Here is a 15,644-nt window from a genome sequence, read left to right as displayed (position 1 = left end):
TTGCTTACTGTTTTTACTGTACCCCAGCCCACCAGCGTGCCGCTTGTGTGGGTGTATCAATGTGTGTATCTGACTCCGAATTTTTCTCTTCTCTCTTTTCTCTCCTCTCTCTCCCTCTAGACGGTATGCCAGTGAAGCTGCCCTGTATGTCCATGAAGCTGTCGCCTCCTCTACCTCCTAAGAAGCTGATGATCTGTGTGCCTGTGGGTGCGGGGGGGAGCATGGAGCCCTCGGCCCTCACCTTTCAGAAGTGCCCCCCTCCCTCCCACCACGTGGGGTCCCTGGGGGGACACTCCCTACACTACGGGACCCTCCCTGTGCCCCTACACCCCCCCAGCCGCATCATCGAGGAACTCAACAAGACCCTGGCCCTCACTATGCAGCGATACAAGAGGTGAGGATTAAGGAGAAGTGTGTGTTTGTGTGTGTGTGTGTGTGTATCCATGCCTCCATGTGGATGGATTCAATGGTTCACATATCCAGTCTGCCTTGTACTCTATTCCCATTGGTCCTGCCCTGTGTCTACACTACAGCAGTGAGTTGGATGGGGTCGTTAAGGAGCTTGTTTATCATGTGACTAAGGGTTTCTAATCAGTAGGGTTAAATTGGGAGTTACCACAATACAGATGTAGGATCTTAATTTGATCACACTTTTGCAGGAGAACTTTCCTGCAACAGGACATTTAAAACTTGGTGTATTTGAGGTTTTTAAAAGGCTTCTGACATGATGTTCCCTTACGGAAAATGAATCAACCCCTACAACCCCCCCTGGAGAGCAGCATGGCTGGTGTTGACTTCAGCTTCAGATATAGAGCTGCACAAATTCCCAGAGCCTTGGCTTTACCTCTGGGTGTATGTTTATCATTGGCTGGTGTCTAACCAGTTCAGACCATTTTAGAGCACCACACACACACCATCTCCAGCTGTCCACAGACACATCACACACGTGGAGAACACTCTGCGATCGACCCACACACTCTGTGACTGATGTGCCAGCGCCAGATTGGCCTGCCATGATCCATCACTCTAATTGGTGGGCCGGGAGGTGGTTATGGACTCAAGCACATAATAGATGTAGGCATCCTATTCCTTTTGTAGCCCTTTTTGATTTACTCATTTGCTGTCTAAATGTTATGTAAGGCACACCCAAACTGAGTTTGTAAAAGCAACAGAGATCATTATTCTCCATTATGGGAGCTCCACAGTTGCTTGCTTGCTGATTGGTGATGCTGCCTCAAGGTTAATTTGTGATTGGTTTGCAGTTTGTTTTTGCTGTGCATCTTGTCTCCCCTATAGTTGAGACAGGCTGTGTGATTTAGGTGTGGTAATGTGAGTCTCTAAAGCCTACCATGTCTGTTACATTCCTCCCTTACATCTCCGTTACATCCAGTCAGTATAAGTCATGCAATGCTTCCCGGCAGAGCGAGGTACCAACATTTATTTTAGGAGCCACTTACTGTGACAATTAAGAGAGCTCTGGCTTGTTTTTCTACAGTGTTTCAGTCTTGTTTTCTCCGTTGAGTTGAGGTGCCGTTTACATGAGTCCCAGAGGTTATAGGTCGTAGCTCCTTTCATAGTAACTGATGGTGGAAACAACCTGACATTACCTAACTACTCCCCTGTCTAACACCACACACGCAAGGATGGACAGACACACAAACGCCCACACATGCCCACCATCTCTTGCTAACCTTTTACCTTTCTCACTGACCTCAGCTCGCTGCACCATGCGGTTCCCACGGTGATGATAGCATGTGACTACAACAAAGAGAACCTCCCCAACGAGGAAGACTATCAAGAACTACCTGGTTCGTACAGTGACGAGGATGATGAAGAAGAAGAAGATGATGATGAGGAAGAAGAAGATGATGAAGATGAAACACTCTTTACAAGTAGGTGTTTGTTTATACATAATTGGTTTGGGACCGTGGTGGCCGTTTGGTCTCTGCTTGGTGCCCCTGCTTCCTGGTAACAGCCTCAATGGCTGCTGGGATATGTGGTTTAAGAGCTCTCCTTTCATTGGACCCCTCCATTCAGAGCTGTGGTTCACGTCCCTGATTTGAGTGTTGAGTGTGACCAATCAAAGCGCCGAGGTGACAGTGGCGTGTGAATGAGAGGTGTTGCGTAACCTGTCTGTTATGTCATGAAACACACACATACACCATGGCTGGTCCTCAGATCCCTTGTTCCAGTAGTTCCCTTCACTCTTTCTCATAAGCAGTTGTCTGAGTGATTGATTTGAGGCCCGTTATGTCGATGAGGTATTTATACACACCTCTCCTCTCTGTAATAGGGTGATGTAAACAGAAGAGTGGGTTGGAAACAGTGAACACACTCCCATCCTGTAGCTCTCACTGGATAGGGTAACTGTTGTGACAGTTGAATTGCTAGTGCATGAGTTAGCCGTGGTGCTAGTAATTCCAATTTTATCAAAATGTTATGGACAAAGTTTGCTGATCTTATTCTGGCCTCTCTAAAAAAAACAATTTTGTGTGTGTGTTTGTGTGTGTGTACATGTGTACGTGTGTATAGGTACCCTGGCTCTGAAGGTGTTGAGGAAGGACTCCCTGGCCATTAAGATCAGTAACCGTCCGTCACAGAGAGAGCTGGAGGAGAAGAACATACTGCCCACACAGTCAGACCAGGAGAAACTGGAGTTCAGGCAGCAGATAGGCACCAAGCTCACACGGTGAGAGACACGCACACACACATACAGATGCACACCCTCCCTATAGCAACGGAGAGACTTGAGTCACGTTATCATATAGGCACCAAGCTCGCATGGAGAGAGTCATATTCACGCATACTAACACACGCAGGCTCATCTGCGCTTACACATTGCATACAGTCAAAACGATTGCCAAGCAACAAGCTATTATGGTGAGAGATGAACTCACGTGTGCTTGAAAACACAAACACACACACACACACACACACACACACACACACACACACACACACACACACACACACACACACACACACACACACACACACACACACACACACACACACACACACACACACACACACACACACACACCTCATCTCCCAGTCAGCGCCTGTACATCCTGCTGTGGCCTGGTTGAGATGTGACCTGGCTACTTAAGACAGCATGATAGATGACACCTCATAATGGAGAGAGGAAACTGAGCTGGAAGTGAGAGGAAGTGGAAAAGGTAGAGGGACGGAGGATGGAAGGAAATTGATGAGAGGTAGAGGATGGAGGGAGAGTAGCAGAGAGCCTGTCACATTTTGTATCTTGAATATGCCAGTGAGAGGGCAGACATCTTCAAGTGGGATTTTACCCTCACAGAGGACAGAACATGAATACAGGAGGGTTGTGGCAATATCGATCATGTATATTAACCCTGGATTGCTGATGCATTGAGAGGCTTTGAAGCCACTGGTTGGCCATATTGGCACCGCCCAGTAGGAGCGGTCCTCCATATGAATACATTTAATTCTACAGTATTTCAAAAAAATGAAATACATATTTTTTTTTACACTTTTTTCTCCCCAATTTTGTGATATCCAATTGTCCCTTCACTGCAACTCCCGTACGGACTCGGAATAGGCGAAGGTCGAGAGCCGTGCGTCCTCCTAAACATGACCCCCGCCAAGCCGCACTGCTTCTTGACGCAATGCTCGCTTAACCCGGAAGCCAGCCGCACCAATATGTCGGAGGAAACACTGTACACCTGGCGACCGTGTCAGCGTACATTGCACCCGGCCCGCCACAGGAGTCGCTAGAGCGCGATGGGACAAGGACAACCCGACCAAACCCTCCCCTAACCCGGTCGCCGCTGGGCCAATTGTGCAGCCTCATGGGTCTCCCGGTCGCGGACGGCTGTGACACAGCCTGGGATCGAACCAGGATCTGTAGTGATGCCTTAGACCACTGCGCCACTCGGGAGGCCCTAAAATTACATGTATTTCTTTGTTGTTGTAGTGGGGACAGTAACATTAGTAATCTTGAATTTTTTTTACTTTAAGTAAAATGTTTATATAGTTTTTGTTTATGTTTAGTGCACATAATATAATTTAAAAGTATGCATTAAGGTGTCTGTAATATAATAATAAATGTAGCAAAAACTAATGTAGACACTCATAAATGCATTTCTATGCTTCCAAAATATTTTTTTGCCAAGGTGGAGACACGGTGGCTTTAACCCAGCGCCCCCTATCAGTCATCTAATGTATATATAAATCATTGGGCGCAATACAGGAAGAAAACAGAATTCACAAATAATTTCCTTCCTTCTATTGCCTCCCACTCTCATTTGTCACACTCACTACAACTTGCCTTCCCCCTCTCTCCCTTCCCTCCTTCCCTCCCTTTCTCCATTTATCTCCGTCTCCATCTCTCTGCTTCCCCCTACTCCTTCCTCCCTCCCCTCTCTCCATTTATCTCCATCTCTTTCCCTCCCTCTCGTTGCTGTATGAATCATTGTGTCAGACTGTTGGGGTGGTAAATACATACATGTAAGTCTGAGGCAGTCACGGCTCATAGAAAACCTGCTCTGACATCAGCAAATAAAACACAATAAAACACATTAGGAAATGGTCCAGACTGACACTAGTTCTATTTCCTCAGGAGGTTGAGTCAACGGCCAACTACAGAAGAGCTGGAACAGAGAAACATACTCAAGCGTAAGTAGCACAGACTAGATAGGCAGAAGACAGACTTCCATGTCTTACGAAATTGACAAAGTGTCTTTTCTATTCTAACCGGTCTCTCCCTCTCTCCCCTATCTCAGGCCACAATGACCTGGAGGAGCAGGAGGAGATGAGAGAGCTCAAGAAACGCCTGTCGAGAAAGGTGAGAGAGGGGAGGGTGAGAGAGGGGAGGAAAAGGCTAAGAGAGGGGAATTGGGTATCAATTTCCATTACGTGACAGACCATTGGAAATATGAGTGTGTGTGTGTGGTGACCCTCAATCACCACACAAACACAGCTGGCATGTCCAACGCATAAATGACATAAGCGACAGCTTAGGTCCCTGCGGCCGCTAGGGGGCCCCAGACCCAAAATACAGTTATTTTTGTACAAAAAAAATTGGAATGCAGTCGTGTTCTCTTCGACAGACTATCCATTATATTGACCAGATAGTCTAGTGGCCACTCTAAAGATGAACATAAATGTCTTAAAAAATGGAAAGCAGTGGGGATGAGGCAAGTTCAGGTGGAACCATTCTAGCCAATGAGAGGGCTATACGCTTTTGAACAACTGGCACAACGCCGATATATAGGTTTTATTCTCAAAGTTGCCGGGACGTCACGTGTCCTACTTATATCAGTACACTCGTAACAACCTAAGAATTCCAAAACTTCTATTCGATCAAATAAGCCACACGTAGCAAATAAGCCAATCCATTTCTTTATAACCAATAACGCCACCTGCTGGAGAAGACAGATTTTGGGCCCAGTTATCCCTCTCACTTTGCCTCTTCCTCTCTGTCTCAACTTACTGTTGAGAGTTACAATAGTAGAATACACAAGGTGCAATTTTTTGGGTTGTGCATCAGCAGTGTTTCTCTTGTTATGTCAGTCATTGCCAGACACCAACAACATTTTGCTTAGAGCCCCCAAAAGACTAGGGCCGGCCCTGCACACGCACACTCTGATAACCCTTTTTCCCTTGTACCCAGTTGAGTCAGAGGCCCACGGTGGAGGAGTTGAGGGAAGCTAAGATCCTGACCCGCTTCAGTGACTACGTAGAGGTTGCTGACGCTCAGGACTACGACAGGAGGGCAGACAAACCCTGGACACGACTCACAGCTGCTGATAAGGTAATAACACTCACATGCATGTGTGCGCATACACAAGTGCACAGTCACGCGGATACTGTTTTCTCAGACTGATCTCTGGCTCTGTTTGTCCCTCGTAGGCTGCCATACGTAAAGAACTCAACGAATTTAAAAACACAGAAATGGAAGTGCATGAGGGTAGTCGCCATCTCACCAGGTATGTACTGTATGTCACAGCCATACTACAAGCTGCAAGACAACACAAAGACACTAGCCCCATACCTCAAGCTGTATACAGTAACTATATGAAGAGTTTAATTCCAAAACGCTATATATCAATTTTCAGAAATGTTGACAAATTAGCTTTTATTGTTTAAAGAAATTCTGAAAGAGATTGGTGTGCTTTTTCACTACCTAATCATGGCATGGGGTTGTTCAATGACAGATATGTATTTGTTTAAAATGTATAACTTGGTGGTTTCATTTCAGAGACATTTTAGTTTTTTTGCTAAATGCTATACAGTAATCCCTCGTTTATCGCGGGGGTTACGTTCCGAAAATGACCCGCGATAAGTGAAATCCGCGAAATAGAAAACTTTTTTTTTTTTTTACAATTAGCAACTATTACATGTATACAAATACAGTGACTCACGTGTAGGCCGTTTCGTCGACATTATGGGTTTAGGAGATGTTCGAAATTACAAGATAATTTGGCCAACTTAATGTAAATTTGCCAAGCTGTTTTATGTACGTACACATAACTGCACGAGACGACAAAATGATAGCACAATTCGTAGCATGTTTTGATACAAGAAGCGGGAGTGAGTTTTTAGCGAATCAGAATGCAGAGCACAATGCACCAAAAAAAAAAAAAAAATGCATTATGAAAATCCGCGAAATAGCGAATCCGCGATAAGTGAACCGCGAAGTGGCGAGGGATCACTGTATATCAACAATAAATAGTCCTGCTAGGTTTTACACAGTCAAATGTAATAAATAACGGGGGAAAATTATAAATAAATGTACAAATGATACATTTGTGACAGCAATATTTAAATGTTTTTTAAATAATTCAATACAGTAATATGAGATCTGTATGTAAAACATTTGTCATTTAGCAGATGCCAGAGCGGTTTACAGTAAGTGCATTCATCTTAAGATAGCTAGGTGAGACAACCACATATCACAGTCAAATATACAGGATACGAACATTCCATTCCATCTAAACAATGAAAATAGCATTTAGCAAAAAAAGCACATTTTCATACACATCTAAAATCTATTAATAAAACATCTGAGAACAGTAATATTTTACACACACGTGAAGGTACCCATAAGCAATCATTTCTGATGAGAAAACACAAATGTTTAAAATTGGTGGATATAGTGTTTTGGAAATAAACTCTTCAATTAGCTCTCTCTCTCTCTCTCTCCCTGTCTGTCTCTCTGTCTCTCTCTCTCTCTCTGTCTCTCTGTCTCTGTCTCTCTCTCTCTCTCTCTCTCTCTCTCTGTCTCTCTCTCTCTCCCTGTCTTTCTCTCTCTCTCTGTCTCTCTCTGTCTCTCTGTCTCTCTCTCTCTGTCTCTCTCTGTCTCTCTCTCTCTCTGTCTCTGTCTCTCTGTTTCTCTCTCTCTCTCTCTGTCTCTGTCTCTCTGTTTCTCTCTCTGTCTCTCTCTGTCTCTCTCTCTCTCTGTCTCTGTCTCTCTGTTTCTCTCTCTGTCTCTCTCTCTCTCTGTCTCTGTCTCTCTGTTTCTCTCTCTGTCTCTCTGTTTTTCTCTGTCCTGTAGGTTTCATCGACCGTAGTTCTTCTTCTGCCATCTTTTACAAGAACCTCAAGTGCTGGATCGCAAACTACTGCCTTTGTGTACCACACCCCTTCGCTTCCAGACCAGAACACAACAAGACCAGAACTGGACCAGAACCACACTAGAACCAGAGTAGAACATGTACTGAAACTGACCGGAAACGTAATCTGAACCTGGAGGGGTGTGTGTACAGAACTGGGCAGCTGACACTACTCCAGGCTCCAGTGTTGACCCAAAATATGTGCCAATAACTGGAGAGGGCAGGCTGGACCAATCACAACAGTATCTTGGTCCTGTGGTCATGTTGGGGTTGCGGAGAGGGAGCATCGTACACATGGAGAGAGATTGATGGAAAGCACTGGACGGACTGACTGACTGGGTTCTCCTCTAAATGGAGATTATATGGACTAAAATGTATTGTTTTTAACAGCCTTTTATTATCCTTTTTAATTCTGAAGATAGTTCATGTGTTTACTTTACTGCACTTTAGTTTTTGACGGTACTCTACGGAAGGGTTATGGAACTTTATTCCTATATCTGTGCCAACAAGACTTTGGGATTGTGGGAGATTGAGTTTGGGAGGGCATCCGTAAGGAATACAGAGAGACATCCTACATCTGATTGGTTAAAAAAGGATTATCCTCCAAGGGTTGTTGTTCCTGCCTTTTTAATACTTTTTGGTACATTATTAGTTTGACTATTTTCCATTGTGGGCTGCTGTTTCCAAAACAGAGGGACCAACCCCTTTTAATCTGATAGTACTGCTGAATAGGATTCTGTAATAAGTGTGTTGCGGTTAAAGTACTACTTACAATACCGTACATGGTATGTGCTATTCTGAAGGAAACTGTAGTAGGAGAATATGATCGGAATATTTACCTCTAAAAACGTTGGAATACAACGCAAAACTCTCCTGTCCATGTTGTGTTCATGTTGGGATATAGAAATGTGAACCAAGCAATAATTGAACCTTTCTTTCCTCCGTCTGTCTCTTTCTGGGCTGCATTCAGGTGAACAAGTACTGGGAACATTTCAGAGAACTACCCGCTCAATACCAAATACACTTTGAAATGCTGTTGTGACCTTGAATGCAACCCAGATCATCATTATTACTGTTGAGGGTTCTGCAACCCTCTGTATAGTGTCACTGTGCCTGTTGTATTCTTTACAGGGATGAAAACATTGCCAAATGTACTTTGTTTGAATGACATTTGATCAAGTATGTTGTCAATATAATGTTTCAGTAGGGTGCTCCATAGACTGGTAAGTATCAGTTATGAATGGAATGGAATTGTTCAATTTCTCACTGTTCTCAAAACAGGAATTGTATGGTTCCGCCTGGTTTGGCCTCATAGTGGAGAAGCTACATTAGACCACCCTTTGGCTGTGAATGAAAGTACAGTACCACCTTTTGCTCACAAAAAGCCAGACACCTCAAAATACAAGGAAAAACATTATTCTTGTTTTTTTACAATGAACACATGCAGTTGATGAGTTGGTCTTGATTGTTTAGTCTGAGAACCCTTTGACTTGTGGTGTATCCTGGTTGTGTGTGTGTGTGCGTGCGCGTACATGTTCATTAGGCACAAAACAGGAAAATGTTTTACAACGGGGGGCTTAACACGACCCAGGACTCAGTGTTGTCTCCCTGTGCCTCTCTCCTGTATCCAAACTAACAAAAGAGGACACTCTTTGTATAATATATGTACATTATACAAAAGAAACTTAAATATTTAAATATGTTTTTCTTTTTTGTACAGAAGGAAACTGCATGTGATGATTGTTAACTATGTGTTCATCTTCTATAGCCCTGTTTATACCTGGTTCTAACTTGGGTCCTTTGTCAGGCGTAGAAAATCAAAAGACACATTGTGATCTGATTGTGATCAGATCATTCTGCCCGCTTCCGGAGGTAGTCAGGCATGCATTGTGTAGACAGATCTGGACAGAGAAACCATTTAAATCATCGTTATTCTGCCGTCTAAAATCATTGCCAGGTGGCACCATTGACTGATTACATCAACATAACTTACAATAAATAAATATTATTTTGAAAGAATAACTGTGAAATAATTTGCATAAAGGAAGGAAATCTGGTCACAACAAAGACATAGTGGACAGATAACAGACATTTTAATAGCCTGTGTAGGCATATTTCTGGAAATGTGGGCACAATCAGAATGTAGACAAGATCAGGACAACGAACCTATGAAAGCACCAGGTATAAACGGGGCTTGTGATGTATGCAGTTTCTTATCTAAAGGAAATATATATTTTAAAAAAATTAAAAAACGTTCATAACTGCTTTTTTTCTTCAACCTCTATTCCATACATACAGTGGTGTACGAAATGATTGACACCCTGGATAAAGATGAGCAAAATTACTGTATAAAATAAATAATTCAAATATGAAGATATATTGTATGCTCCAAAAATTGGGAAATTATATTATTTTATACTAATGCAATTGCTCAGAGAAAGATTTTGTTTAACAAGTAAAAAATATTTTTTCAAAATCATTGACACCCATGTTTTTAATACCTTTAAATACCTCACATTGCAAAGATAACAACACTGAGCCTTTTTCTAAAATATTTTATACACATACACCCATGTGTATAAAATATTTTAGAAAAAGCCTCAGCGTTTGTAAATTCACTCAGGCCATCTACTCCGATTTCAAAACATTCCTCTGAGTGTGCCAGAGCGCAGAATAACTGAGGAGTTTACAAACGTGCATCACCTGTTGAATATGACTGGTGTCAGTAAACGTCGGCAAAAGAACGTAATTCAATTGTTGCCAGCAGCAGTTACAGTCAAAAAGAGTCTGTATTGAAAACATGCCCATGTCAGGGGAGATACCTATTTAGACCATCCCTAGCTGCTGGGCTGCTCAGTCCTGGCCCTGGTGGTCTGCCGTACTGTTGGTTGTCACTCTGGCCTTGGCCTAAACACACCTGAAACAATAAGGAATGTTTCACTAATAGCCTAAAGATGAGTGGGGTGTGTTGGGTTGGGGCGCTGCAGGGCCATGGACCCCTACGGGCAGGACGGGGTGACCGAGACTTATTTTGTGCAAAAAGAGCTCTACAGAATTATTAGGCCTATGATATTATATGGAGGATGTACTGTTTGTGTGTGTTAATCTGTAGGTGTATGTGTGTTTTTATTAAACTTTGGTTTTTCAAACTTTTCCCTTGAGACATAAAAAAAGATGGGAAGGAAGTTGTTGGGGAGAGAGTTGAGTTATTGACTAGACTGGTGGGGGGGGTCAGGCGTGCAGGCGGCTCGGGCTGGCTGGGTGGTCTGGCTACAATTTGATATAGAGGATGTCTTAATATGGACAATCAAAAGTTACATCTTTGTACTTTATTTGTAAGAGTTGTTAGGCTATTGGTTAAAGGTGCAACACAATATTGATTATTGAATTATCATTGATCTAGTTCAGTCTTAATCACTTAAACATATTTAATAATGATATCTTGCCCAGTGGTGGCAAAAGTACTCAATTGTCCTACTTGAGTAAAAGTAAAGATACCTTAATAGAAAATGACTTGAGTAAAAGTGAAAGTCACCCAGTAAAATACTACTTGAGTAAAAGTCTAAAAGTATTTGGTTTTAAATATACTGAAGTATCAAAAGTAAATGGAATTGCTAAAATGTACTTAAGTATATTAAGTAAATCATTTCAAATTCCTGATGGATAGCCAGGGGCACATGCCAACACTCAGACATAATTTACAAACAAAGCATTTGTGTTTAGTGAGTCCGCCAGATCAGAGGCAGTAGGGATGTTCTCTTGATAAGTGTGCGAATTGAACAATTTTCCTGTCAAAATGTAACGAGTACTTTTGGGTGTCAGGGAAAATGTAGTAAAAGTAAAAAGTACATTATTTTCTTTAGGAATGCAGTGAAGTAAAAGTTGGCAAAAATATAAATAGTAAAGTAAATTACAGATACCCCAAAAAACGACTTAAGTAGTACTTTAAAGTATTTTTGCTTAGTACTTTACACCACTGCTCTTACCTAGCTTGATGATTGTTGGCATTTTTTCTTACTTTTTGTTCTAAATAGAGACAGCTATAGGGCCATGGGTCATATTAGATTGTGTAGAAATGCAGGAAATTAGCTGCCCCCCAATAAAAATAAAATATATCACATTTAAACAGACCACAGCCAAGTTATACCCCCCCACACTTCTAAAACCAGACTTGCGCCCCTTACTGATAGTGATGCTAATGTTAGCTAAACAAACACTGTTAGCTACCTACATTAAGAGCTGTTTTAATGAAAACATTGAGAAAACAGGATTGTAATGTATTTGAGAAAGTGTTTGCTATTGCCATAATGTATTTGGTATGGTGTTTCATTTTTCAGCTTTCTTTAGAGCTGTCACTGCATTGTAAAATACTCTATTCTGATTTCTGTTCTTTACTTTTCAGAGAAAGTAATATATCTGCTGCATCACGGGTTGTAGGTGAAGACCTTAAGGGAGGCTGCAGAAAATAACTAAAGGAAACTTCTAGGCAGGGAAAAAAACACGTTGGAATAAATACGATTTAGAGTTAAATCCTTTGATATTGTTGGAAAGATTTTTTTACAATCATGTTTTTCTTCATTGTATTTTGAATAACTTGTAGAAAATACACTATGACACTGTCAAGAAGCATTATGACTGTTATAATAATTGTATTTTTTTATTTCATATAAGCCAGATAGGCCTATCACATACATGCCCTTATGTCAGTCATCAGTCACAAAGAGGGTGTCTTGTCCTGCTCCTGCATTTATACCAGTCATCATCAACATGGTATTGGGGTAGGTGCATGTTTGACATCAATGTGTGTGCAATTACAATGATATTTTAATATGTAACATTTTTTTAAATGTTATTTATAACATAAACATACAGTTTACAAGCAGGCTATGGTGTAATGGATTGCCGCGTTCACATGCTAGTCGGAACTAGGAAACCAGATAGCAAATCAGACATTTGAGTTTCCTCATTCCGACTAGCACTTGAACGCGGCATGTCACAACAGATCTATCTAGATGTGTCTTGACAGTGTTATGACCAAATTATGACAAGTTATGTCAGCTGTTACAGCAGTGGTGGGTTTGGCGTCGAAATGACCCGGAAGCCAGCTACACCAATGTGTCAGAGGAAACACTGTTCAACTGATGACCGAGGTCAGCCTGCAGGTGCCTGGCCCGGCACAAGGAGTCGCTAGAGTGCGATGAACCAAATAAAGGTCATCTCAGTCTCTGGCCTTAAAACTAATTTAAAACATATGGTTTGAATTGAAGAGGGCAGCCCATAAGCACATAGGATATCAAGGATCTGGAAGGATTCTGTCTAAGATCCCTCCCAATATGTTCTCCAACACTTAAAACACTTTAGAAAAGGCTCAGTGTCATTATCCTATTGAAAACAGAGGTGTCAATAATTGTCTCTTTTTTCTCTCAAAGTATTACTTGTTAAACAAAATATCTTCCTCTGAGCAATTGTATGTGTACAATTTTTTTTTGCATACAATATAGCTCAGTATTTTAATTATTTATTTTACGCAGTTATTTTTATCAAGTGTCAATTTCAAATCCCACCGTTTATAACATCACCAACAGTGAGAACTGAACTGAACTTCACTAACTGAAACCAAACTGTTTTCATAATAGAAATAGAAGAGTATTATATATCTGGTTTCAATTCACTCAACTTTCTCATTAAATGCATGTTTATTGACATATAAATACATGATTCAGCTGTTTTTTTTTTTTTTTTTTTTTTCCCAGGTAAGTTGACTGAGAACACGTTCTCATTTGCAGCAACGACCTGGGGAATAGTTACAGGGGAGAGGAGGGGGATGAATGAGCCAATTGTAAACTGGGGATTATTAGGTGACCATGATGGTTTGAGGGCCAGATTGGGAATTTAGCCAGGACACCGGGGTTAACACCCCTACTCTTACGATAAGTGCCATGGGATCTTTAATGACCTCAGAGAGTCAGGACACCCGTTTAACGTCCCATCCGAAAGACAGCACCCTACACAGGGCAGTGTCCCCAATCACTGCCCTGGGGCATTGGGATATTTTTGTTTGTTTTAGACCAGAGGAAAGAGTGCCTCCTACTGGCCCTCCAACACCACTTCCAGCAGCATCTGGTCTCCCATCCAGGGACTGACCAGGACCAACCCTGCTTAGCTTCAGAAGCAAGCCAGCAGTGGTATGCAGGGTGGTATGCTGCTGGTATCTTCTGCTAGATGTTCACATGTCAAGCAAAGCCACCTCCAACTTCCTTCCTTTAGGACACGTTCAAGGAATGGGCTTCATTTCAAGGAGTCTGAATTGAGTAGGTTGGAGGAGTTGACAAGCATGGTTGGAATTGACAAGACAAGGCAAACAAATCTGAGACCAGGCCATAAATATAGTGGATTGCTGCTATGATCCAAAACCTGTCTACTTAGTAAACCTCCCTAAGCACAGGTTTAGGACCAGTTTCCCCATATAAACAACCATAGTAACCTCAACCATGACAGGCCCTGGAACAGCCCTTTGTACTGTACAGTCATTCATTCTATCCATTGAGTCCAAACTCAATGTATGTTGTGTTAGTGGCAGAGGTCTGGATGTTCTCCTGTTAACCCTTTACACTCGTGGGAATTGGCCTAAATTGAAATGTTTCTTACAGAAGAAATATGAAAATGGTAGCAATTGAACAGTTTGGAGATTATGGAAAAAGTATTAGACCAAAGTGAGGACAACAGTTCACCTGACACAATACTGAATCCAAATATAACACTTTTAACTTTATGTGCATTTTACATATAGTACCAGTCAAAAGTTTGGACACACCTACTCATTCCAGGGTTTTTCTGTATTTTTACTATTTTCTACATCGTAGAATAATAATAATAAAGACATCAAAACTATGAAATAACACATATACGGAATCATGTAGTAACCAAAAAAGTGTTAAACAAATCAAAGTATATATTTTAGATTCTTCAAAGTAGCCATCCTTTGCCTTGATGAAAGCTTTGCACACTCTTTGCATTCTCTCAACCAGCTTCATGAGGTAGTCACCTGTAATGCATTTCAATTAACAGGTGTGCCTTGCTTAAAGTTAATTTGTGGAATTGATTTCCTTCTTAATGCGTTTGAGCCAATCAGTTGTGTTGTGACAAGGTAGGGGTGGTATACAGCAGATAGCCGTATTTTGTAAAAGACCAAGTCCATATTATAGCAAGAACAGTTCAAATAAGCAAAGAGAAACGACAGTCCATCATTACTTTAAGACATGAAGGTCAGTCAATGCAGAACATTTCAACACTTTGAAAGTTTCAAGTGCAGTCGCAAAAACCATCAAGCGCTATGATGAAACTGGCTCTCATTATGACCGCCACATAAAGGGAAGACCCAGAGTTACCTCTGCTGCAGAGGACAAGTTAATTAGAGTTAACTGCACCTCAGATTGCAGCCTAAATAAATGCTTCCCAGAGTTCAAGTAACAGACTCATCTCAAAATCAACTGTTCCGAGGAGACTGTGTGAAATCAGGCCTTCATGGTCAAATTTCTGCAAAGAAACCACGACTAAAAGGACACCAATAATAAGAGAAGAAACATGAGCAATGGACATTAGACCGGTGGAAATCTGTCCTTTGGTCTGATAAGTCAAAATCTGAGATTTTTGGTTCCAAACGCTGTGTCTTTGTGAGACGCAAAGTAGGTGAACGGTTGATCTCTGCATGTGTGGTTTCCAGTGAAGCATGGAGGAGGAGCATGGAGGAAGTGTGATGGTGTGGTGTGTGTGTGGGGGGGGGGGGGGTGCTTCGCTGGTGACACTGTCAGTGATGTATTTAGAATTCAAAGCACATTTAACCAGCATGGCTACTACAGCATTCTGCAGCGATACGCCATCCCATCTGGTTTGCGGTTAGTGTGACTATCATTTGTTTTTCAACAGGACCATGACCCAACACACCTCCAGGCTGTGTAAGGGCTATTTGACCAAGAAGGAGAGTGATGGAGTGCTGCATCAGATGACCTGGCCTCCACAATCACACGACCTCAACCCAATTGAGATGGTTTG

At 41.9% G+C, this 15,644-nt stretch overlaps 1 protein-coding gene across 3 annotated transcripts in view; it reads left to right on the top strand.

Annotated features, from left to right (window-relative positions):
- The window catches only part of phactr1 (phosphatase and actin regulator 1), a 66,917-nt gene extending 56,172 nt beyond the window's left edge, over positions 1-10,745 (top strand). For all 3 annotated transcript variants that reach the window (XM_071406607.1, XM_071406608.1, XM_071406606.1), the window contains exons 6-13: positions 121-394; positions 1,717-1,892; positions 2,533-2,689; positions 4,598-4,653; positions 4,761-4,822; positions 5,651-5,791; positions 5,890-5,966; positions 7,535-10,745. In XM_071406607.1, coding sequence (XP_071262708.1) covers positions 121-394; positions 1,717-1,892; positions 2,533-2,689; positions 4,598-4,653; positions 4,761-4,822; positions 5,651-5,791; positions 5,890-5,966; positions 7,535-7,550 — 959 coding nt within the window. In that variant the 3' untranslated portion in view covers positions 7,551-10,745. The remainder of the gene's footprint in view (positions 1-120; positions 395-1,716; positions 1,893-2,532; positions 2,690-4,597; positions 4,654-4,760; positions 4,823-5,650; positions 5,792-5,889; positions 5,967-7,534) is intronic.
- The last annotated feature ends 4,899 nt before the right edge of the window (positions 10,746-15,644 follow it).

This window comes from Salvelinus alpinus, chromosome 6, assembly GCF_045679555.1.
Source record: "Salvelinus alpinus chromosome 6, SLU_Salpinus.1, whole genome shotgun sequence".
NCBI lineage: Eukaryota > Metazoa > Chordata > Actinopteri > Salmoniformes > Salmonidae > Salvelinus > Salvelinus alpinus.
This window is presented reverse-complemented; position numbering and strand designations above follow the sequence as displayed.